General features: G+C 54.3%; 7 protein-coding genes across 7 annotated transcripts; 3 read left to right on the plus strand and 4 right to left on the minus strand.

Annotated features, from left to right (window-relative positions):
• Positions 1-1,954: 1,954 nt before the first annotated feature.
• Positions 1,955-2,750, minus strand: BZA05DRAFT_400112 (uncharacterized protein). Its single transcript, XM_051483861.1, has 4 exons — positions 2,610-2,750; positions 2,435-2,500; positions 2,283-2,370; positions 1,955-2,204 (listed from the first exon to the last, which is right to left on the minus strand). Exons 2-4 carry the CDS (start codon positions 2,467-2,469, stop codon positions 2,115-2,117), a joined length of 213 nt encoding a protein of 70 aa, XP_051338943.1. The 5' UTR covers positions 2,470-2,500; positions 2,610-2,750; the 3' UTR covers positions 1,955-2,114.
• Positions 2,751-5,042: 2,292 nt separating this feature from the next.
• Positions 5,043-6,256, minus strand: BZA05DRAFT_400114 (uncharacterized protein). The gene is made up of 2 exons (XM_051483862.1): positions 6,235-6,256; positions 5,043-6,164 (listed from the first exon to the last, which is right to left on the minus strand). Exon 2 carries the CDS (start codon positions 5,820-5,822, stop codon positions 5,364-5,366), a length of 459 nt encoding a protein of 152 aa, XP_051338944.1. The 5' UTR covers positions 5,823-6,164; positions 6,235-6,256; the 3' UTR covers positions 5,043-5,363.
• Positions 6,257-7,502: 1,246 nt separating this feature from the next.
• BZA05DRAFT_436719 (uncharacterized protein) lies at positions 7,503-8,814 on the minus strand. Its single transcript, XM_051486421.1, has 2 exons — positions 8,289-8,814; positions 7,503-8,214 (listed from the first exon to the last, which is right to left on the minus strand). The coding sequence occupies exons 1-2, from the start codon at positions 8,628-8,630 to the stop codon at positions 7,981-7,983; spliced, it is 576 nt and encodes a 191-aa protein (XP_051338945.1). The 5' UTR covers positions 8,631-8,814; the 3' UTR covers positions 7,503-7,980.
• Positions 8,815-14,955: 6,141 nt separating this feature from the next.
• On the plus strand, positions 14,956-15,831 carry BZA05DRAFT_400120 (uncharacterized protein). The gene is made up of 2 exons (XM_051483863.1): positions 14,956-15,343; positions 15,401-15,831. Exons 1-2 carry the CDS (start codon positions 15,022-15,024, stop codon positions 15,682-15,684), a joined length of 606 nt encoding a protein of 201 aa, XP_051338946.1. The 5' UTR covers positions 14,956-15,021; the 3' UTR covers positions 15,685-15,831.
• An 832-nt stretch (positions 15,832-16,663) lies between these two features.
• Positions 16,664-17,208, minus strand: BZA05DRAFT_374437 (uncharacterized protein). Its single transcript, XM_051481763.1, has 2 exons — positions 16,981-17,208; positions 16,664-16,910 (listed from the first exon to the last, which is right to left on the minus strand). The coding sequence occupies exons 1-2, from the start codon at positions 17,195-17,197 to the stop codon at positions 16,753-16,755; spliced, it is 375 nt and encodes a 124-aa protein (XP_051338947.1). The 5' UTR covers positions 17,198-17,208; the 3' UTR covers positions 16,664-16,752.
• Positions 17,209-18,279: 1,071 nt separating this feature from the next.
• On the plus strand, positions 18,280-19,754 carry BZA05DRAFT_62425 (Lactonase, 7-bladed beta-propeller-domain-containing protein). The gene is made up of 2 exons (XM_051488501.1): positions 18,280-18,678; positions 18,738-19,754. Exons 1-2 carry the CDS (start codon positions 18,311-18,313, stop codon positions 19,546-19,548), a joined length of 1,179 nt encoding a protein of 392 aa, XP_051338948.1. The 5' UTR covers positions 18,280-18,310; the 3' UTR covers positions 19,549-19,754.
• A 306-nt stretch (positions 19,755-20,060) lies between these two features.
• Positions 20,061-23,080, plus strand: BZA05DRAFT_474481 (beta-mannosidase). Its single transcript, XM_051488128.1, has 2 exons — positions 20,061-21,846; positions 21,897-23,080. The coding sequence occupies exons 1-2, from the start codon at positions 20,193-20,195 to the stop codon at positions 22,967-22,969; spliced, it is 2,727 nt and encodes a 908-aa protein (XP_051338949.1). The 5' UTR covers positions 20,061-20,192; the 3' UTR covers positions 22,970-23,080.
• Positions 23,081-23,252: the final 172 nt, after the last annotated feature.

A 23,252-nucleotide genomic window follows, 5' to 3' on the forward strand; every position in this document is an offset into this window, starting at 1 on the left:
ACAATTTCACAAAGGCAGCAGAAAAATCAACACCCCAGGACCCGGGACCGGGATCAGTTCGCACGTGAATCGGTGTTGTGCGCGGGGTGGAGTGGACACGACTCTGGCGACTCACGCGAGACGGGGGTTGGTGGGGGTTGGTGGGAGCCGGTTTGCGGATGGTAGGTATGTGTGGGTACGGTATATGTAAGAGGTAGGCATGTATATGTACGGCATATGTAGGCGTATATAGGTGGGTAGGGCGCCCGGGTTGATGGCCACAGTGACGGCCACAGTGATGGCCACGGTGGAGGTGACGGTGAAGGTGACGGCCGAGGATCCTGGTGAATCCTGGAGGTTTGACGTGCATATGCCGCCGCCGCCCCCCCTCGCTTTTCGCCTATATTAGGTCAATGCTTGCCGAGGGAGAAGATATATTCCGATATCGAGCTAAGCGCTCGCAGAGTCGGGAGATGAAAGCATTTACACATTCCTTATTCTCTGTGATATTTGATGAGGACTCAGGATGGTGGGCGAGACGAAGATTATGATCACGTGGTAAATTCGCAGTTCGAACTTCGGTGTGGGTTGAGTGGACGAGTGAGTGATCTCATGTGCAGGACTCTACATAGAACAGGTAAGGTGGAAATGCAACCCGACAAAACCAGAACCCTCCACTAACCTCCGCGGGTTGTTGAAACTTGAAACTTGGAGTGCCCGGGAATTGAATGGCGCGGGAGCAATCAACTCCCCTGACCGGATGCATGACCTTGATTAAGCAGGAGGTATGTGCCAGGTCGCAAGGGAGTTTTTCCGTGCTGGAGCGTGGAAGTGTGCTGAGTAGAGGGTACTTAGTTGTAACGCTCTGCGTTACCAAGCAGCAGCAGCTGCAGTAAAGGAAATAGTGCTCTCGCCGAACGGCTCTCTTAAGAGTGGAGCAGACATGCACCGGATGACGTGATGAACGTGAAACCCTCTCTTGCTCTCTCTCTCTCTAAACACTGGTGATTGAGGTAAACGCAAAGACTAGAATTAACGACACCTAGAAAAGAACAACGAGAACTGACTTAAAAGAGAATCCTGCGATGCCGGAGCAACAGGACGGTTGGCTGTACCGTATGTCCTTCCGTTCAGTAGCCGCCCCACTCCTCACAGAGTCACAGCCCCGACATTGCCGAGAGCCGCCCTAGTACCCGTCTTCCCACTGAGCTGGATGTTTGCTTTGCTTTTTGTTTTTGTTTAATCATCAATCGCATAGGTACGACTTATCGAGAGTCAAAATCTAAGATCGTGGAAATACACACACACTCCCCTCCTCCGGCCGTCCCGTCTTCGGCCCGGACCTACCCCTGATCCTTTGTCGTACCAAAGAAACAGAAATCACAGACCATATACTGCCGCCCTCTCGCCTTCCCACTAGAGCACGTATACGGTACATACTGAGTTTTATACTCAGATACATCTGTCCTGCTCACATCCAAGATTGGCGCGAGTCGCGACCTCGTGGCATCGTTGCTCCCTTGGGCCTTGCTAGTGAATAGCCACAGAGAGAGAGGGGAGGATCGAGGGGGAGAGAATAGCACTTCATTGTCTCATAAAACCTTACTATACTATATCCAATCGACCACAGCGACCCGCCTTCTGAATGGCCAGCAAAAGCGCTGGCGGAAACACGCTAACTATTCGTTTCAAGCGAGTGATATACTATGAACGGCTGCAAGCTACCGGCCCCCACCGAAAAAGAACAGCGATCTCAGTTAGGTCAGGTGACTTGGTGTGAATCGTGATTGCAGGGTGTGCTTGAGGGCTGGGGAGGGGCATTGAGGGAATCCGTTAACCGTTAAACGGGACCGCTGTGGTTCTTCAGACTTCACGTCTGCGATCATGTAGTTATGCGGATCGGTTCATAGGCCTCGACGGGGTGTCACATTCCACGATCACGATCACGTTTGACTCTTGAGCCGTAACGAAAGATGCTGCATCAATTCCACTACTATGGCTACTAGTACCATGGCCACTGCTGCCGAGTGTACATGCCACTTCCACAAAATAAAATCCACACGGCTGATCGTAAACAAAGCATTAAGTAACAATCGTCATCATTATCCTCCACCTCCCTAGGTCCGTCTCCACCTTCATCTCCACCTCCCCAGACCCAATGTCTCACCGCCGTCCGACCCCCCGAATCCCGTACACCACCGAGATTTACGCACAGCACTTATAATCTACCCCACCCCGTCAGCCGTCAGCACGTCTCTCACTGTCTCCCACATCCCTCACATGCGGAGAAGGCGAAAACTTACGATTCGGCCCCGGGCACTTCCCGGTCTTCCACTTGCGGCCGCCTCCACAGGTGTACTTATTGCTGTTCCAGCAGTAGTCATTGTTATACTACCGGTATCCCCGTGTCAGCTGCCGTGCAAACGTGAAAGCTATGCGTTTGAGGGGGACGTACAGGCGAAGCGCACTCGCTATAAACGCAGCAGACATTATTGGTGCCGCCGCTGCAGTGGCCGGTTTTCTACGTACCAGTTTTCGTTAGCAACTTAGCATCACAGCGCGGGGCACCACGGCGGGGGAAGCGGGAAGGAGAAGGGGAAAAGGGAAGGGAAGGGCGAAGGGCAACGCACGACGAATCCGCCGCTCCCGCAGGCACTCGGCGTTCCGCACACCGCGTAGTAGTCCCAGTCGTTCGAGGAGTAGGGGTAGCAGCGTTGGCCGGGGCCCGGGAGGGCGCGCGCGGCGAGCTCGCTGTCGAACTCGGCGGCGGGCTCGGCGATGGCCTCCGGCTCGGCGAGGGGGTTGGCGACGGCCTCAGCGGCAGGATCGGCGGCCGGGTTGGCCATGATCGGGTTGAGGAGGGTGAAGAGGAGGAGGAGCGGGGCGAGGAGGGGGATGAGGAGGAGCATTGTTGCTGTGGTGGTACTAAGTGGTGGGAGTAGTGTTAGTGGGAGTAGTGGTAGGTGTTGTTTGGCTGTGTCGTGATAGGTATTAGAGTAGGATCGATGGTCGATGGGGAGTGAAGGCAGACTAGGAGGGAGATGGAAGGGGGTTTTATACTGCAGTGGCCATGGGCTGGCCATGGACTGACCACGAGGAGGAGGGGCAGGAGGAAGTGGCCCTTCCCGCTCGCCAAACAATTCGTACCCAAAGCGAGGAACTGCATAGAGCTGGCCACGTCCCACCGTCCCCCTCGACAACTCCACGATCGTGGCACCCATGGGCCATCACCTTCGCTGGCGGAGATATACATAGCATTCCTGGCTCAGTGCTCAATCTGCAATTCATCGTGACCTGTTACGGCCAGCGATTGGCCCCCTCCACCCATCCCCTCTCGATTCCCGTTTGCCGTTCTCGTATAGCTGTATAGCTCGCTACTCAGACGAGTGAGAAACCAGGCCGGGCAGGTCCTCTCGAGTCTCGAGCGTGCACGAGCTGAAGGTTAAATTTAAGTTCTGCCCTAAACGAATGGACCTGGAGTGCTGGACTATTTGCAGCCCAAAGAGCGGGGTACGGTGGGTCGGTGACGGCCTACGGGTCGTGCCGTGCATAGAGATGTGCTGAATACGAGGTCGCACAAGTGTGGCGGTTTTGCGGAGGTCTGTTTGGTTGATAGGGATGTGGTTGTGGTTGTGGTTGTGCGGCGCTCCCAGAGTCTCAGTCAGCTGTGGCGCGAACGAAGCTGGAGAGTGATGACCGCGTTGGCTGCGTGGAGTGGAGAGTAGTTAGATCTCGTATAAGTCGCAGCTGGATCCCGATGAACATCCCTTCGATTGCCACCAGCCATTCCGCGAAAGTAGGTTTCGACATCGTGTCCTCGTTGTTCGTTGTGATGACTTCCATTGTTCCAGGCTACCGTATGCATGGCAGAAGCAACGTCCCTGAGGGAGTGAGCGAGCGAAATGTCTTGATGTAGGTACTGGCCGGAGTGAATTCTTATATCGGTAGGTACGACGGAGGAATGGCGGGCTTCCTTTCGCTATGGGCAGAGGCTAGAAAAACTCTGCTACGTCTGTCTATACCTGTCGATCTCATTGCGGAGAGATTTCCTAGTCGCTCCGATACAGTAGCATTGCGGAGGGTCTCTGTACGGTACTGCGAGAACAACTTTCTACGGGGAGCCAAAGCCCTAAATCCCCATATCCACCGCTGGAGCCGTGGTCTTGTTCGACTCTAGCGAATGCTCATTACCCATTACGGTACCCATCTGCCGTGCAGCAGCATCCCCCATCGCACCAAACAGTGAACACCCACCGACCGCCGACCGGGCCACCGGGCCAACCAGACGAGGCCCGCAGAAGCCCGCTCGCAGCTGTCCATGCGCATCATACCCCATACCCATATCCCACTTGCCGGAATTCTCCCGAGCCCCGAGCCCAGACCCCCAGATTGCCCATCCCATCCATCCATCCCCCCATCCAGCCAGCCAGCCACTCCCGTCGCAGAATCGCAGCATGCACAATGCCCCCCCCCCCCCCCCCCCCCCCTCCCCCCCTCCCATCCATACATATGACGTCAGATCAGATCCCCGGTCAGCAAATCTCAAGTTTCAAGATTAAAGATTAAAGATTAAAGATCGAGAATCGGATTCGGATGTCTATTCCGGATTGAGACAGGAAGGCTGCCCCTACCGCGTAAGGCTGCAGCGGCCTTGGTCAGCCTCGGCCGAGATCTGGGCCTTGGTCATAGGCTTGGGCTTGGAAGTTGGTCGTGGAGGTTGGTCTTGGAAGTTGGTCTTGGAAGTTGATTTTTGGAAGTTGATTTTTGGAAGTTGGTTTTGGTAGCTGGTCGATGGTTTAGCCTTGGTGTTAGTCGGTGGATCAGCCTTGGTCAGTGGCCCAGCCTTGATCGGTAGATCAGCCTTACATAGATTAGGTCGTAGGTACCGGCTCAGACATCCGTTCAGCGTTTCAGATTTCCGGGCCGTCACTGGTGATCGCGACTCACGGGACAGCTGCGCTACGAATCTACAGTAGCTATCTTGCGGCGAGCAGGCGATGGATCCACATTCACCGGTACATAGCGTAAATAGGTAACAGAAGAATTTCAAATGCAATTCAGTAGTCGAGCTGCATAGGTACATTGTAACTTCATCTTCAGCCTCATCTTCAATCGATTTCCCCGATCCCGTCCAGGCCGTCCCCAAACACCGCCCAACCACCGGTACCATCCTCATGCACCATCGCCAGATACAATCAAAAGATTCAAAACACACCCTGTATTAATAGGAACTACTACTGCCCGTGCCCATTCAAGTAACCCAACCAACCCGCTCCCAAGCAGAAAAAGAAGCCGAAAAAGAAAAAAAAGAAGAAACAACAGACACACTCATCCGCGAGTCAAAGTCCGAGTTCCAACGAAGCGCGCAACGCGAATCTGCGGTGTCAATACAAAGTAATAGTCGTACACCGCCGGTAACCAGAATAACAACCAGAGTAACAACCAGAAGAAGAACAACCAGAATACTGACAACCAGAATAACAACCAGAATAATAAGTAGAGTACATACTTTCCCACGCATGAAGAAGAACCCGAGCCGGCGAGCGTTGCATAAAAAGCCAAGAGTAGTAGGTACAAATTAACGGGGAAAAAAGAGAAGTCGAAAGAAGAAGAAAAAAAAGGAAGCACCCGGGGATATAAAAATACTGTACTGTACACTCACTCATATAAGCCGACTTTGCACCGAAAGTGAGAAAGAAGGAAGAGCCGAAGAAAGAAAGAAAGCAAGAAAGACGAACCCGCAGGGTGCGCACGCAACCCAAGCAAAAAAGACAAGCCAAAACAAGAACAACAAGAACAAGCCAGACACCAATTTTGATAAGAAAGATAAGCCCATCGCACATGTTCGCCCCTTAGTTCAGTCCAGTTGTTGTCCGCTAGTTCCTTAGTTCCTGGTGGTGGTGGTGGTGGAGGTGGAGCCTGGGCGCGCCACCAGCAGCAACGAACACATCACCGAGCGCGCCCCTCTGGCGGCGGCCAGGGGCAACCTTCATCTCCCAGATGACGCCAATGCCCTTCTCGAAGCCGTCGCCGCCGAAGGCCGCCAGGAAGTCCGCCGTGTACATGCTCATCTTCAGCGTGGGCGGGAGCTGCTCGCGCGGCGTGAGCGTCGTGCTCCTGCTGTGGTGGCGTGTGGGAGACGTCGAGGTCGGCGAGGCCGTCGTGTGCGTTTCGTGCGATAGCTGCTTCGTCATTACGTTAGCTCTACTGTTCTTACTTCAAGCTGCAATTTAACGAAAGGGGGGGGGGACGTACGCTTCGTGATGATTCGGAGGTGCTGGCACACGTGTTGATCTGGAGGCCCTCGCGGGGAGAGCGCTCGTAGCTGGCGGTAGAGGTGTTCATTCTTCCTCTTCTTCTTTCTTTCTTTCTTGAACGTTTTTTTTCTTTTCGTTGTTGTGTGATGATGCGCCGGACGGAAAAAAGTAACACCGACAAAGTATGAAATCTCGAAACCTCGCGCACGGTCTCCTCTGTCACGACAACGACGACGACGACGACGGAATTCGAAGGGAAGGAAAAGTCGTGGAACACGCAAGAATGAAGAGAGAAGGGAGAAGAAGAGAGAAGACAGAAAAGAAAAGGAAGAAGAAGAGAAAGGCAGATCCGTCGCTCTTTAAACGGTCCTGATCCCAAGGTAAGGGTACGGTAGGTCGGTAGAGTACTTGGTAGGTAGTCGCAATCTCGTCTCGATAGGGTCCGCGCGAAGGAAATACAATCTTATGGTTATTTATTTGTTTCAGCTGTGCTGTGCTGTGCGTTGTGCGTGGCCGCAGCAGGCAGACGGACGGGCCGTAGTGTGCACGGACGGAGAGACACGGTTCGGATCCGGAGTTCTGGATGGGGAATAGCGAGACCGGGCTTGGAGGCTACGACAACGAACCACGACGACGACACGGTGCGGCGCGGGTATATTTGTGCTGCTGTGCAGAGCCCCGCGCGGATAGTGCGTCGGCAGAGTGGGGTGTAGGTGAGACAAAGAATCGAGGCAGATGCCGGTATGTAGTGATTATGGAGGAGGAGATGTGTGATCGATGCGACGGATGGGATGGGATGGAATGGGATTTGGTTTATAGGATTGATTGATGGCTGATGGTGAGAAGCGGAGTGAAGTCAAGTTGGATAAGTAAGGAGGGAAGAAGAGAAGAGAAGAAGAAGAAGAAGAAGGAGGAGGAGGAGCAAGTGTAGTAATAGCAATTGGAAGCAGCAGCAGCAGCAGCAGCAGCTCTAACTGACGGCGTGTGCAACGACGCAGCAGAGAAAAGAGTCCAGGGGTCGGCTGACATTCCGCTCAGCTATGACGTTTTGCACTCATTGCGTGTTTTCTCGCATCTCATAGGCGGAAACACCAGCAACATCGAAAGCGAAGGGGGGGAAACGGCCGCATCACGCATATTCCCGAGAGCGTGGATCGAATCTTCACGAAGGAAAAGGAATTCTGGACCTTCTGTCGGCCTGTCTCGCGATCGATTGAAAGCGAACGAGCCAATTGAACCACATGCGAGCCACACAAAAGTCCGCAGTGAACATAATATCGCCCATTTATTCATTTACTATTACCAATAAAAACAAAAATCCATCCCTACTCTCCCCGCATTGCGGTGCTGAAAGTCCCTGTTAAATGCACACGACTGGAAAAAAAAAGCAAACCACATTCCCCCAAATCACCCCACATCACCCATATAGTCAGTCAATGCAATTGTCCAGTCCACCCGGTTTCTCGTGGTTGTCTTCGTCATCATCAGTCCCCCAAGCCATACCCAGCCATAGTTACCCCAGTCATAATTGCCCTAGCCATACCCCAGCCATACACACACAGACAGCCCGCCAGATGCACCACCAAACCCGCCAGACATGTAAATAAATCAAAAAAACTCCGTACAATGCAAACACACAAATGCAACCTCCCCTACACCTCCTCCTCCTCCTCTTCGCCAAAAATTTAGTCACTCACGCTCGCCACCGCTGCGATGTAGTGCTATTCCAATTCCCAATGCACTCCTAAGCGGGAATCGTGTAGAGCACCTCCAGCGAGAAGCTCTCAGTGCACTCCGCCTTGCGATCCCCGGTGGCCTGGCCGAAGTAGAGTTTCCAGCCGTCGTCGTTCGGGCACGCGGTCCAGGCAGCAGCGGAGTCGTGCAGGTATCCGAACCAGTAGCGGGGCTCGCCAGGGTTGATCATCGTCGCGTCGATGGTGAAGTTGGTTTCGCGCATTGCTGAGGGGTTCCCTTCGAGCTGAAGAGGCGGGATTAGCAATCGGCGTCACACAGAAGAGCGAATGCACGGGGTATTGGAGGGGGAAAACTCACTCTTGGCGCTCCGAGCACTACTTCGCTCAGACCATCGGTGCCCTCAGGCTTCAAATAGATGGTCCTAGAGGTCTTTGTGGAATCGAACGCAATGCCCTCCGCGGCGTTGTATTGGATGAACGCCTTGAAATCGGTGTGCGTGCTCGTCCACCACCCGAGTGGCCCGCCAATCGCTTGGTTGCCTTGTCCGAGCCACGAGACGCTTCCGAGCGCCGGCTTGGAAGGTGGTGCGCCGAGGCTGAATGTTGCGAGGCCATTGCCGTCTTGGGCCTGTCGTGGGATGACGGCGCAGGTGGCGGTGGCCACGAGAGGGGCCAGAGTTGCGAGGATGGAAAACTTCATGGTCGGGTTTGTCGTATGGTAGATGTTTGTGTAGATGGTGTTATGGCAGAGATCGATGATATCGAAGGATGAGGAGGAGAAGGCGAGGAGGTAGATATAAGAGTAGAAGATGTTGTTGCTGCTGGATGAGGAGGTGTTGGTTGTGAAGAAGCAAAAGCAAGCAGGCGGGGAGCAGCTGATTATAACCAGTCAGCGTGGGGCGGGACTTGTCACATCACATTCCACCTTTGACCACTGCGGCCGCCTTCTTGATCGAGTTACACCAGACCAGATGTAGGCACTCTCCGCATCCGCAAGCGAGCCGAGCAGGGGGGGCTTTCGAGGAGACTAGACTGCAATTCTTGTAGGTGCGTCATCCATCGTCGAATGGCTCCGGACGGGACCGTCGCGCAAAGGCGCGGGATTCTCAGACACCTCGCCCCACGAAGCGCGATAACTGTGTCTGTATCCGTCGTGCATGTCGACGCTGTGCGGATGGCCCGGTCGGCGGTCGCGTCACACGGGCAACGCGAGATCTTCCGAGTTCCGTTGAGTAAACAAACCGCCATCTGCCATCCACTCCCCACTGCCCGGAGCGGCGCACAGCATCTTCGATCGAGCCCCCCAGCCGTGCATGAACTCCTCCCACAAACAGCTGCAAAACGGTTAGCGCGAGGACTTGGACGAGAAAGAGACTGTGGATGCGTGCATGATGCAGCCAATGCACAGCTGCAGGGCACAGGCGACTGGATCAATGTGGGGAACGGGCCCAGGATCTTCCCTCCCTCCCTCCCTCCCTCCCTCCCTCCCTCTCAGCTTCCTCTTGGCCGCCGCTGTTGCCGCACCGTCCGCTTATGAGAGCGACAGAGCGAGCAAGAAGTCGGAAGAAGGTTTTTCCCTGCGCTGCTTCCAAAATAGATCGACTGCAACGGAGTGCAGTCTTGAAAGAACATTCCAAAGTCGTCGCGTCGCTGTAGTTGTCCGTCGTTGCGGTTGTTCGCTGGTCGATCCCGTGGCGATGAACTTTGAAGGTTGTCTGTCGCTAACTCGCTGCTTGCTTGCTTGTGCTACCAATAATAGAAGCTCAGTAAACAGCACTCGGATATCGGGGTGAGAAAAAATGCAGACAGGAAACGGACCACCACCCTGGGCTTCCGTTCCGCCAACATTCTCATCCTTCCCATCCTGCACGTTCAGTTGGATACGTCAATGGAAACTTTCTGCCCTACGGAAGTCCCGGATCGAATTGAATCATCCGGCCATTCCATCCCATACCTTCCATCCCATCCGTACCATCCCATCATTCCGCGCTGGCAGAGGCTGATTAGTAGACTGATTGATATTATCATCATCGTCATCGCCAACATCCAATCCCTCCCTCTCTCCCGCAGTTCCCGGCCGTTTCTCTCTGGCTTTCTCTTTGAGCGATTTGCTTGCTTGCTCGCTTGCCGTGTGTTACTATGAATAACCACCACCACGGTATGTAGTAGGTCACCACCCGTTGGGCCGCCGCAGGCTGCATCTGATTGTGATTATCCCGTCTCTCCGACGGATGCCGACGGGATACCTGCATCACTCAAATCAATCAATCGGTCGCCGCCCGGACTCCCCGCCCCGCCCCGCCCGTCCAACTAGACGCCTCCGCCTGCTTCCGGACTGTGAGCACTGAGAATTCCAGTAAACTGCGATTTGAAATCGCACCCGCCCGCCTGAAAATCCAACGCAACGGGTTTCCGTCTGTCACCACTTTGTGCAACAGTGAGCAGTGAGCACTGAGAGAGGAATACCGCCGCTACCACCACCGCATATTACTGTAGCTGGGGCAGGATGCAACCGGCAGCGATGGCTACGGTAGAGTATCGTGAATAATTTTTACATAACATCGGGAGCCTGCCCCTCCCCGTGGAGAACGCACGGTACCTTTCTACTCCACTCTACCCCCCTCCCCTCCCCTCTTCTCTACTCCAAGTCGCGCCGACCTTCCAGCCCCCTCTCTCCGGCCTCACTGCTAGTTAATAGCGAAACGGCGCGCCTTCCCTTCCCGGTTCGAAACATAGAGTACATGCCGCGATCGGCGCCACACGTGCGCGATCAGCACACGGACTCAATCCCGGACTCCCTCCTGGACTCCCTCCCGGAGAATGGTGAGGGGCTCCAGCCACCGGTCCTCCGAGGCTCGACCAACTGGTCTAGGTATGTAAGTGCCGGCGGCCGCTCGCAGCCGTGAGCGGGAAAGGGTGGTTTCAACGCGTAAGAACGGGAAGGGAACGGGCGGAAAGAGAAAAAAAAGGGAAGGAATTCGGAGGTCTGAGAATTCGGGAGTGCTTGGGCGGGAACTTGCGAACTTGCGACATGAGAAGCTGGTCGCTCGAACCGGAGACTGGAGACTGGAGTTGGAGTTGGGATTTGAGGTGGTGACTCGCGGAGTTCATAGCGGATCGTCAGATGGATCGTCGGACGGAACGGGGGAAGGGAAGGGATGGGATGGGATGGGAAGGTGGCCTCAGGTAATGACATGTGATTGATGATCTACGATGATCTAATCTAATCACATCGATCTAGGTATCCGACCGCTATTATGTCCTGGTACTGGTGCGCCCTGGGCTCCAGTGTTCCACGGCCGGCTATGTACAATACATACCACTCGACATATATACGGCATTCCAGAGGATTGAGAGCTGCCATTATCTGCTGTACCGTGTAACGCTGGAAGTGATTCCTACATACATAGGTTTAAGCAGTAAATCCCACAACGTTCTAAGCGCAGGATCAGTCCTGGAACGCTGCAGTGTAGACATACAGGTTCACAGGTAACTACAAGATCTGGGTTGACGTAAATTCTTCGTTTAGCTTGGGCTTCGAACGAACGACCGTCTGTCACTATATAGTATGTGGTAGGTAGTACATGGAAAGTACCAGCCAATGAACTCGCGATGCTAGGAAGCTTCAGCTTTTACGAAGCCTGGTCAATGGTCATGCAATAGCGAGAAGAACAAACGAGCGCGAGTGTACTACATACCATCTAGGTGTCATAGTATTACCGCAGAACACCTTTGGGAAATTCGGATATCCACGTCATGGCTTTCCGCGCCCGTGAGAATATATACCCAGCTGAAGCATAAAAGTGGATGAGCACTGGGCGAGCAATATATCAGCCTTCAGGATGGAGACCCTGGAGAGGTGTACTAACTGCTATATACCCAGGGAGGAGAGGATCAGAGGTCACTGTCAGTGGAGCTCTTCCGATCGTGTACCAGAGTACTCCATAGAAAACCACAGATCATCATACGTATTGTGACTGGCCGTGAGCGATTGCTCAACTAATCCGCGTACTACTAGTGGTACATAGAGCCGGCGGTTATGTATCACTTCCAAAAGCTTGATTGCTTGAGGGATCGTGTATATATGAGCTAACAGGATACACACAGGCGTACATACATAAAGTTCACACATAAGAGTGTCGCAGACTCGCAGCCCAGACTCCATGCATGGGTGATCAGCCGAGATGTGAGCCGAGATGTGAGCCGATGCCAGAGTCAGCGTGCGGGACTCAGGAGAAGCGAGGATGCTCTGCCTACATAGACTCTAGTGTACTACATATAGATAGAGTAGAGTACCTAGGTGGGAAGCCTTTAACCCTGAGCCCTGTAAACTCCCTGATCGCTGGGCTCGCCTTATACACCATGTAGTCACATTGTCGCAGCGGGCTGCGGGCTGCGGGCAGCAACAGCATCACCATGTACCGGTACCATCTGACCATCAAAGGTTTTATCGAGCACGAGCACGAGTACGAGGAATACGGTACGGCAAGAGCACACCTTACTTACGTCACCTAACATACGTACTCAGGGACTATCCCCGCCCCGCTTCACGAATAGAGTAGTTACAGTCAACTACAAACCAACTAACATTCATGCTTAAATACACTGTGATACACATGATATACCCCACACACGCACACACGCACACACGCACACACGCACGTACGTAAACCCTATATATAAACTTCCCAGCTTCCCAACTTCCCAACTTCCCGAGAACTGCAGCCCGCCTTGCATCCATCCGGTCGTCACGATCCACCACCTACTCGTCTCGACAATGTGAAATTCGTACTGAGGACCGAGGCTGAGGCCGAAACAGAGACGGCCGATGAGAAGACATGGGCGTGAGTGTATTGATGCTGGTACTGGTACTGGTATATGTGCGGGTGGGTGTGCGGGTTTGCGTGTGATGCTCGTGCATGCGGTGATTTACGATACGAGAGTGATGAGATGTTCGGTGAGATATTCGGTATATATTGTCGGCAAAGTTGGTTGCTTGGTTGCTTCGTTACCCGGTTGCTTCGGACGGACGGTCCAGCAGCTCGAGCTCGATATCGAGATCTCATTACAACTGCCTCTTCTTCTTCCCACCGCCATCCATCTGTCGCTCCACCAGTGACTTTCCATACTCCAGTTTCCCCTGCTGGACCTTGTCCTTCCCGCTGGCCATCGACTCGGTGTATGTACGGCGGCCGCCGTAGTTGCACTCTTTGTCGGCAAGGTGCTGGAGGTACCATTGGTTCGTTGTTTGGTAGCTCGACATTCTGTGGGAAGTGAGGTATAAGATGGTGGGTGGGTGTAGGGTAGGATGGTGGGATGAGTGCGGTGAGTGCGGTGAGTGAGATGAGTGGGATGAGGATGAAGGGAGGAGAAGGCGGTATTTATCGATGTTAAAGCTGTGGGGAGAGGTAATATAGTCGGGGCAGAGATAGGTAGGCCAGGCAATATCTCGGCGGATGTGGAATATTACAAACCATACCTAGGAGGAGAAGCCATCCAAGTGATTCGGCATTCGGAAATCTCAAGTGCCCGGATCCCGCCGACGAGCGAAGTTCTATGCTACGACGCAACAATAAGGGCGGGTGGAGGGTGCATCCGCCCGTATCTGCAGAGCACCAGGAGTATTGTGAGCTCAGGGATACCCAGGCCAGTCGTAAATCATATCAAATGTCTGATATGTCATAGCCAAAAGGAAGAGGGCAGCTGAAGTGCTATGATACTCTACATCGTCAGCATGATGGCGCGGCAGAATAATTATCCAACTTGATCCTACATACCGTCCTACGAGCCAAGGGATATCAGCGCAACCCAGATTTTTCCAGAGCGTGGGAAGAAGAATCACATGTGGTGCACCGAGTATTACCCAGAAGCATCAACAGCCCCCAAAGCATACCTACATACATGATGAACTCGCGAAGTCCGAACGCTCGCAGGCCCCTGCATCGCCCCCACAGTCGGCTGGCGATGGCGAGGAACGTTCATTGGATCGGATAGGATCATGTATATCCACAACTCTAAATGGATATGCCAGTGCAGGGGGAGAGTTCGTTGTACATATGCGGCACGAGACCTCAAGCAGTTACGATATGTACTCGGGGCAGGCATTCGGTATTCGGATCTGCAGATCCGGAATCTCCAGCTCAAGCAGATGATCGCATTCCCAGGACTGAATTTCTTCTCAAGCCGACCTCCAACACCGTTCGCATATGGACGTGAATCACCGAAAGCTGGACATCGGGGAGATTCCTGAGATCCCCGGCTGGATGAAAATGTGGACCAAGCCAGCCGATGGATTATCATGTAGATACTCTAAAGAGCATCCCCGTGCAGACGTGGATATCGAAGCGATTGTCATGCTGCCGGCAGAATTGTCCGAGCAGATCGAATGCAAACATAACCTAGGATTTATGCTCCGGCAGCGCATTAGAACGGACAGTGGGGGTATTATCAGCCCATCCACTGGTATCCTACTAGTAGGGGCCGTTGATTCACCCAGATTAGTGAGTCTCATAGATCCAAAAAAACCTCCAGGGGACGGCGGCCAGCCCTGCAGTTGGCCAACCGTTCTAGAGCAGCCCAATATACGCTTGGGGTCCATCGATCGGAGGATGTCTTACAGGGGGTGCTTGATCGGCAGCTATTGAACCAGGTTGTGGGGCTCTCGCGAACGCGCGGCGGTGGGCGAGTGGCATGCGGACAGTGGGCTTGAAACTTGGAAGGGCATCCTGCGATCCCGGGCCTCAGACTTCTTCGGCGTGGGATCGGCTGCCCATTCGAGCCGGCTTTAGTTGTCCTTAGAGTGCAGTCGGTGCTCTGCCCCCACCGGTCATCGGACTTTCTCGATGATGAACGGACTGGCGAGAACAAGATGAAGGTGGACTTGAACGTACGAGCAAAGTACTGGCGCTTCAGCTGGGGGCAGAGCATCCACTCAACTATGAGACAACAGTAACCCAAGTAGGACCGTCCTCATTATAGGAACTCCTGGCCATACCTAGGAAGTACCATATATTATACAAAAGACAATAAATTCGGACTCAGGCAGCACTCGCCTAGCAAGCTCTCGTATGCATGCCGATAAACTCTAGACAATGCTCTTTGCCGAGCAGCACTCCCTGTACACTCATATCCCCGTATCTAGCGGGGCAGAGTCCACATCGTATAATTTCGTACAGCTTCCTCGGCCAAACTCAGTTGTTCTCATCCATGGTCTCTACATCCTCTTCGATGTCTGTTGGTTCCTCCGCCACCTCCCCGTCCTCTATCAATCCAACTCCTCCTGTTCGAGGTCTTTTGTTAGCTCCTCCACTGCCTTCCTGCGCCTTATAAAATCCTCATCCACCTCCTTGTCCTCTATAAAATCCTCCTCCACAAAATCCTCCTCCGCTTTCATTTCATTTAGGTTAACTATAGGTGAGAACCACTCTACGAATTTTGACGGCATCTGCCTCATTTTAACGCCTCTTACAGTTGACCCCAGCCTATCAAGTACCCGCTTCTCCTCCTCTTCCCTTTTTGTTGTCGGTTTCTCCTCTACCTTCTTGTCTCTTTCTTCTCGCTCGATCTCGAGCCCTGACATGCCTTCCTCAAGTCCTCCATCTTTCTCTTCGCACGCCTTGCCAGCGTATGCCTTTTCCAGTATTTTTGTCATAAACTCTGCCATATGTGTTCCTCCTGTCTTCAACTCCTCTTTGAGCATCATCCCCAGCAAGGCCGCCGTCTCCTTGTCCCACTTCTCTTCATACACTTCCTGAACCATTTGCTGCCCAATATGCGCCAGCTCCTTCGCCGCCTTCCTCGTCGCCATGACATGATGGACATAATAGACCAGCGCCATCTCCGTCAAATGCTGTCTGCACTCCGGTGTCTTCCTCAGCTTCTGCGCCAACGTGAACGCCGCACTAACCGCGATGGCCATTCTGCCCGGCAGCTGTCCAAACGTGACATGTAGCACCTCCATGAACTTTGCGCCCAGCTCGCCCCCGACGTTTTCCATCTGCACCACGAGGATCGCAGGAGACCGCTCCGAGGACTCGCTGAGGAGACAGATGTCGTCCGTGTTGCTACGCAGCTCGGTGAGCGATCCGGATACGGCGGAGTGAGGTCCCACGGCATCTTCGAGCGCTTGTAGTCCCTCGAGCATCTGCGCGTTGTAGGCGTCTAGCTCGACGTATTTGGCGAGGTAGGCGCGTCGCATTTCGGTGGACATGATGGCTGGTGGAAGGTTGCTGGAGGTGAGGAAACTGGTGAAAGGGCTCGGTCGTGGACTCGTGTACGTACGCTGACGGGGGTTTCGTGTCGAAGACTCGCTCCTCGGACGCTATACGGAGGGACAAATGATATTCTGATAATGATAACGAAGCAAGGATGAATATGATGAATCTGCGTCAATGAACAAGAAAAAAAATACAACGGAAGTAGGGAAAGAGAGAGTCGGTGGTGATGCAGTTGCTAGGCCGCTGTGGTCTGTGAGCATGGCGGGAGACATTAGGCTTAGAGCGAAGCGGCATGCCAAATACAGGTTAAGATCTGTGAAACGTACAAAAGGTGCGCACATCTCCACTCGCAAGCTCGCTGTATTCACAGCAATACTGGAGTGTCCATTGACCGCCGCACTGGGGGAAATCGAGCAAAACATAACCAAATCTCAAATCGACCTGGATGATACTGTATGATACTGGATATCGGTCACAGCTCGCTGTACACTCCTACTAGATTAATGACTAATTTCATTTCCTATCCATTATTATATCATACAATGATTCCTGATAACATAGCCCGACTTCCTTGCCGAAACTTCTCACTTCTCCGGAACCATCCTACTACTTTGTCCCTTTCGCTGGCTGGCTAGGCCCATCAACCGCCTTCTCGACGGTGCCGGCAATACCTCCCTTGGCGGCATTAAACTGCGATCCGATGATGCCGTCCTTGTCCAAGGGGCCGCCCATAGCCTGGGGGATGGACCCGAGAGTTCCATCGGCTGTACACACCAGTCAGCAGCCATCATCTCCAGAATGGGCAGAAAGAGGAGGTAGGTAGGGAAGACAAACGGTTGAACTGCCGGCCAATGGCTCCTCCGGACGACAAGATCGAGGGGTTCTTCGGATTGGTGTCCTTCTTCTCGCCGATATTTTCGGCGGCACGGTGGATAGGGTTATCGCTGCCGGCGAGCTTGCGGGAAGTCATCGTGAATGTGCGGATTTGTGATGTTGTGAGTGGTACGGTGATAGTAGTAGGTTTGCTGAGGATGTTTCGGAGTGCGAGCATTGAATGGATTGTGAGGTTTGAGCACTCGGAAGGAGCTGTTTCTTATACGTTGGAGGGAGGCCATGTCAAGATGGTGACGTGATGGCGTGACGTCATGAAGACGCGGGACATCGGGCACGGCTATGGCTATGGCAGAGTGTGGGACGCTCCCAGTGGTGTCGGCTCGGAACTATGGTGGACTATTGACATCGACGTGACGTCCAGAGTCAATGATGCGCATACTCATCACCGCGAGTGACGGACCATGCAAGAATCCGGACCTCAAGAACCCTAATCCACCTTCGTCTTCGCGGCTGAATCCTCACGGGATAATTGCTCACCCGCATAATACCACCACTATACATCAACCGTTGGCCCCCGTTTAATCCTATCCTGCTCCGGGGTACTTCGCGGGGTAGCTCTTCCGTTATACCGGGAGTCCTAGTCAACGACGTGGCATAGTGAAACAGTAGGACATGTACGAGGAATTTCGTGCTGACCGCTGTAGCTCGAGCTGTGCTGACCGCCGTAGCTCGAGCTCGCGCAAGCTAGATGTATATCGCCACGATATTTGTTAAGTCTGTCCAAACCACGCCTCTCGTGGCTCACCGCATGGCTAGGCCGCTCTATCGCAATAATGGCGGGGCGAAGTCCGATATCCGATGCGGAAACGCAGCCACGCATGCTGCAAGGGGAGCTGCTGCATGGCAGAACATCGCGACATCGCTAGATGACGGCTCGCTTCGCTGCAAAAATCATAGGTGGAATAAATGGAGCAGGTACTCGAGACCCCACTATCATCACGGCGGGGTTCTCGCTTGGTCTTCCGGGAGTTTATTGAGGTAGTTTTCCGGTGAGCGGGGGACGTCTCCACAAATCTGAAAAATGGGGCATTGATGCCCTAAAATACTTTATTCTGAGACATCTTCGGGCTGGGGTTCCGACGGGGATGCGGCGCGGGAAAAAACGTGTTGAACCCCCGAGCTGTGCGGCCATTGGGGGGTGACTACCGTATGCATACCTGCCACCTGGTCTGGACCTTGTTGCCCCTGTCCCTTTGTTGCCTATAAGATAACTCACCTCAAGGAACCTCTGCAAACCATCACAAACTATCTCCTCACTCACTCATTCACGATGCGGTTTTCCCTCCTTACTACACTGGCCCTCGCCGCCTCCGCCAATGCGGCCATTATCTTTGTCGGCTCGTACGGTGGCCAGATCCACAGCGTCAACCTCAATGACTCCACGGGAGCGTTGACTCTGCTCTCGTCGACTTCGGCGTCAGCCCCAGATCCCTCGTGGCAGGAAACTTCGCCCGTGGCTAAAGACATCCTGTACACCGTTGAGGAGCGGGCCTCAGGCAACTACTCGTTGGGAGCTGTCACGTCCTACCGTATCGGTTCAAATGGAGCCCTTACGAAGCTGTTCTCCACCACCCAGATGGGCGGCCCCGTGAGCATGACCGTCTCGCCGAACGGAAAGATGATCGTCACAGCTAGCTAGTATGTTCAACTTCCATTCCCTAACTTCTCCCTGCCATCGAGATGCTAACGGAATGTAGCGTTGGAGGCGGTGTCACGGCATTCACGGCCAACCCATCAACCGGCAGCATCACCTTCCTGAAGGACTTCACCTATACTCTCTCCGCGCCCGGTGCCGTCCCAGAGCGTCAGGAAGCCCCCCACCCCCACCAAGCTCTCTTCGATGCCACGGGCAAATACGTGCTCGTGCCCGACCTCGGCGCGGATCTCATCCGCATCTACGGCGTGAGCGGTGCCCAGCTCACCGAGCTCCAACCTGTCGCTGTGACACCTGGTACCGGCCCACGCCACGGCATGTTCTGGCCCAAGACCGGGACCCCCAAGTACTACTACCTCGTCGGCGAGATAGTGAACTCCGTCTTGGTATATGAGGTCAGCTACAGCTCTGCGGGCATCGCGCTGAAGCTCGTCCAAACCATCTCGACGCTCCCCACACCCACCAGTGGCACTCCCCCGTCGACCACCAGCGCCGCGCCATGGACCACGCCCTCCGCCGGCGAAATCGCCATCTCTCCGGACGGTGAAACCATCTACGTCTCCAACCGCAACGACAAGGTCTTCATCGCCACCACGGGAACCGACTCTGTCGCTACCTACTCGACTACGGACGAGGGTCTGTTGGAGTTGCTCGAGATCATTGACGCAAAGGTCTCGACCCCCAGGCATATCGCCGTCGACCCGAAGGGGAAGTGGTTCATTACCGAGGGTCAGTCGAGCGCGGATATGTTTGTTTTCAAGAGGGATGCCGATGGAACGGTCGTTGATGCGCCTGTGGCTTCGTTGGCGGTGGCCGGTGGGCCCGTGTGTGTCACTTGGTCTAGGAAGACGTAGCGGTTGAGTCGTTGCAGATAAGTTATAGGTCCAGGGGACCATGTACGGTAGTTTGTGTTTGAGGAAGGGAGGCATGGGGGAGTTGCTTGACTGCAATACGTTCATGTCTAGAGTATCTAGTAGCAGTGATAAAGTTATGTATAGGTATCCTGACTTTCGTCTGGGCTTAGCTACAGCGTTATGGATTGAGTCAATTGAATTAGGACTGTTCTCAAGAGAGCAGTATATGCGGCTAGTCGGCTGGCTATCCGAACCGTGATATTTTGTGACGATTCAATCTCGTGCCTTATTCTGGTGCCTGGAAGAATGCCTCGTGCCATGTCGCGAAAACCGGGTTAACCACAACTAGTAGTTATGCAGCCCCCACCATAGTAACCGATTGGGCTGGCGCCGGGGGATCGGGAGAGGTAGCGAACCCCAGTGACATACCCCACGGACCGAGTTCATTTTACCCCGCTCCTCTCCTTCACCTGGTCGGTGTTCGCGTCGCGCCGTCTGTTACATGGGGAGATCCCAGTCAATCGAGTAACCAAATAGGTGCTGCAGGCAGTTCATACATATTAACGAACGATGGACCTCCCTACGACTCCCCCGCAACCACCTCCAACGCGTCGACTCCATCCATCTCCATCCATCCCTCAACCATGCCACCGAAACGCCGCCAGGTCAGCTTCGCCGTGTCGCCGACGCCTCCCCCGCGCTCGCGAATCTCGGCAAAACAGCGCATCGAGATCAAAAGCGGCAGCTGGACCGATGTGCCGCTCGCCGCGGACTCTACAGACACTACGAAGCTCTCCCCCGTGCCAATACCAACAAACATCCACCTCGACCTGCAGCGTGCGGGAATAATCCCAGATCCCCACTCCGGCACCAACGAGAGAGATGTGCAATGGGTCCATGACTGCACCTGGGAGTTCGAGACGGAGTTCTTCCTCACCCTGCCGTCGCTCGCGGGAAGGAAGGCGGAACTGGTGTTTGAAGGCCTGGATACCTTCGCTACCGTGTCTCTCAACGGAAAGGTCATCCTCGAGAGCGAGAATATGTTCCTTGAGCACCGGGTGGATATTACCGACGCGGTGCTGTTGATGGGGAAGCAGAATGTCCTCACCATCGTGTTCCATTCGGCGATGAAGCGCGGGGACGCGCTGATGGAGGAGCACGGGAAACGCGTGTGCTGGAACGGACACTACAATCGACCCTTTGTACGGAAGGCACAGTATCATTACGGGTGGGATTGGGGGCCGTCGTTGGTTACCTGTGGCCCGTGGAAACCAATCTATATCGATATTTACTCGGCGCAGCTTTCGGAGGTCAGTGTGACCCCAACGCTCACGGCGGATCTGAAACAGGCGACGATAGGGCTGCGAACGAAGACGGATAGTGCCACCAGCCACGACGATCTCGAGATCACCGCTACGATCACCTCGCCGAACGGAACGCAACGGACGGTCAGCCTGACCTCCTACAGCCGGAACGTCTATATGTCCACCATCACCCTCGACGAGCCGGAGCTCTGGTACCCCCGCACACATGGCGCCCAGAATCTATACGAGATTGAGTTCAAACTCTGTTCCGGCAACACGCACCTCCACACGGTTACCAAGAAGTTTGGACTGCGACGGGTGGAACTGGTTCAAGACGCCCTCCCCCAGGTGGATGGGGATAACCTCTCCGGTGGGACGACCTTTTACTTTCGCATCAATAACATCCCTGTGTTTTGTGGCGGCAGCAATTGGATCCCGGCCGATTCTTTCCAGCCGAGAATTACGCGCGAGAGGTTACAGGCTCTCCTTGACTTGATGGTGCGGGGAAACCAGAGCATGGTGCGGGTCTGGGGAGGAGGGATTTATGAGAGCGATGAGTTCTACGAGATCTGTGATACGGCTGGAATACTAGTGTGGCAGGATATCCTCATGGCATGTGCAGACTACCCGGCACATCTCAAATACTTCGCCGATTCAATCCTAAAGGAAGTGGATCAGAATTTGAAGAGGCTACGATGGCATCCTAGCTTGGTGATTGTGGCGGGAAGCAATGAGGATTACCAGGTGGCGGATGAAGAGGTGGGGTATGACAAGGACGCGCCGGAGGACAAGTGGAGGGAGGAACCGTTTCCCAGCAGATGGCTGTATGAGAAGAAGTTCGCCGAGATTGTCAAGCGGGTATGCAACGGCGACGAGGGCGAGCTGATAGGTGATGCTGGCGAGGGTGGAAGCGGTGTGGTCTACTGGCCAGGATCGCCCTTTGGCGGCGAGGACAGCACAGACCGAACGGTGGGCGATGTCCACCAGTGGAATGGTAGGATCTCCTCATCTGATCTCCCTTTCTTTGTCGCTGACTCTACTTAGTATGGGGTGGAATCCAGGCACCGTACCAGCGTTACCCCGACCTTGGCGGCCGCTTCGTCAGCGAATTCGGCATGCCGTCGTTTCCATCACTCCCTGGCATCCCATACCTTCTCGGCTCGTCATCCGATAACCACCCTCAATCGGAGGCAATCTCACACCACACCAAAGCACACTCGTTCGAAAAACGCCTCTACCCCTACATCCTGGAGAACTACCGCATCACCAACAGCTCAATTGCAGAAATCGTCTATCTCTCGCAGCTCGTGCAATCCGACGCTCTGTCTTGTGCCTTCCGCGGTTGGCGTCATCGCTGGGGAACCAGGGAATGTGGCGGCGCTCTCGTCTGGCAGCTAAACGACGTCTGGCCCGCAATATCTTGGTCGATAACCTCGTTTCCAGATATACCCAAGCCCGCGTTCTACGCAATATCGCGCGCGATGCGGCCGATCACACTCATCTCTCGCCGGCACACAAACGATCCAAAGCCGAACTCGAAGGTCGAGGCCCTGTGCGCTAATAAAACCGCCAAGGCGGGGAAGGCGGCCATGCATTCCACTCCTCATATCTACCCGCCGAAGCAGAGCACTATCGACATCTCCCTCTCGAGCATTAGCCATGTACCCACCGAAGGGCTCCGCGTAGAGGTTCGGTACATCACCATAAGTGACTCCGCCACCACCGCCGTCCTCTCCCGTGACTCCGTCACCGTCCCCGGCAACAACGAGGTTTCACTCCTCGCGTCCACCGTCGTGCCCGAAGACAAGCCGACAGTCGTGTTCGCCGTCTGCTACGACGCTAAGGGCCAGGTGGTCGCCCGAGACGTGGACTGGCCACAGCCAATGAAGTTTGTGGATTCGCCTGCTACGCTGGGGCCAGAGCTGCAGTGGTGGGAGGGAGGAGTGGTAATCAGTGTTGCGAGGTGCATCAAGGGACTGGTGTTTGAGGAGTTTGCAGGAGAGATCTGGGACGATAATGGTGTCGATGTGGTGCCCGGTGAGGTGCTGGCTATCAAAGTTGCTAACCTCAAGAAAGGGCCGAGGAAGATGTGGTGGTATGGGTGCGGTAAGTGGTAACTAGCCGCTACATATTACAACTAGATGAGGAGGAAGGGATGTGTGAGGACACTGATGCTACATATCAACGATGCGGACCTTCGTGCCTAGTAACTGAGATTAGTGACGTACCATGATTCTTCAGAAACCAAATGTGGCCTAGTTAGTGACTTTGCCGTGATATCAGCTCCGTGCTCCACACCGCTCCACACCGATGGCCGAAACGATCTCCCGCATGCTATGCATATCATCAATCTACCACGTGGTGCGCCAGTGTCCCACGATGGAGCCCCGCAACTGGCTA

Source organism: Tricharina praecox, assembly GCF_024521635.1.
Source record: "Tricharina praecox strain CBS 144465 chromosome Unknown BZA05scaffold_14, whole genome shotgun sequence".
NCBI classification, from domain to species: domain Eukaryota; kingdom Fungi; phylum Ascomycota; class Pezizomycetes; order Pezizales; family Pyronemataceae; genus Tricharina; species Tricharina praecox.

What these genes read in the sequence shown, in the direction of transcription:
- BZA05DRAFT_400112 (XM_051483861.1), bottom strand. Translation starts at nt 2,469, where the DNA reads ATGTCTGCTGCGTTTATAGCGAGTGCGCTTCGCCT. An exon ending in ATAGCGAGTGCGCTTCGCCT is followed by an intron (nt 2,371 to 2,434) that starts GTACGTCCCCCT and finishes GGATACCGGTAG; the next exon opens with TATAACAATGACTACTGCTG. An exon ending in GAAGTGCCCGGGGCCGAATC is followed by an intron (nt 2,205 to 2,282) that starts GTAAGTTTTCGC and finishes GGGGTGGGGTAG; the next exon opens with ATTATAAGTGCTGTGCGTAA.
- BZA05DRAFT_400114 (XM_051483862.1), bottom strand. Translation starts at nt 5,822, where the DNA reads ATGTGCGATGGGCTTATCTTTCTTATCAAAATTGGTGTCTGGCTTGTT.
- BZA05DRAFT_436719 (XM_051486421.1), bottom strand. Translation starts at nt 8,630, where the DNA reads ATGAAGTTTTCCATCCTCGCAACTCTGGCCCCTCTCGTGGCCACCGCC. An exon ending in TAGTGCTCGGAGCGCCAAGA is followed by an intron (nt 8,215 to 8,288) that starts GTGAGTTTTCCC and finishes CCGCCTCTTCAG; the next exon opens with CTCGAAGGGAACCCCTCAGC.
- BZA05DRAFT_400120 (XM_051483863.1), top strand. Translation starts at nt 15,022, where the DNA reads ATGCTCTTTGCCGAGCAGCACTCCCTGTACACTCATATCCCCGTATCT. An exon ending in TTCATTTAGGTTAACTATAG is followed by an intron (nt 15,344 to 15,400) that starts GTGAGAACCACT and finishes CGCCTCTTACAG; the next exon opens with TTGACCCCAGCCTATCAAGT.
- BZA05DRAFT_374437 (XM_051481763.1), bottom strand. Translation starts at nt 17,197, where the DNA reads ATGCTCGCACTCCGAAACATCCTCAGCAAACCTACTACTATCACCGTA. An exon ending in CATTGGCCGGCAGTTCAACC is followed by an intron (nt 16,911 to 16,980) that starts GTTTGTCTTCCC and finishes TGGTGTGTACAG; the next exon opens with CCGATGGAACTCTCGGGTCC.
- BZA05DRAFT_62425 (XM_051488501.1), top strand. Translation starts at nt 18,311, where the DNA reads ATGCGGTTTTCCCTCCTTACTACACTGGCCCTCGCCGCCTCCGCCAAT. An exon ending in ATGATCGTCACAGCTAGCTA is followed by an intron (nt 18,679 to 18,737) that starts GTATGTTCAACT and finishes AACGGAATGTAG; the next exon opens with CGTTGGAGGCGGTGTCACGG.
- BZA05DRAFT_474481 (XM_051488128.1), top strand. Translation starts at nt 20,193, where the DNA reads ATGCCACCGAAACGCCGCCAGGTCAGCTTCGCCGTGTCGCCGACGCCT. An exon ending in CGATGTCCACCAGTGGAATG is followed by an intron (nt 21,847 to 21,896) that starts GTAGGATCTCCT and finishes GACTCTACTTAG; the next exon opens with TATGGGGTGGAATCCAGGCA.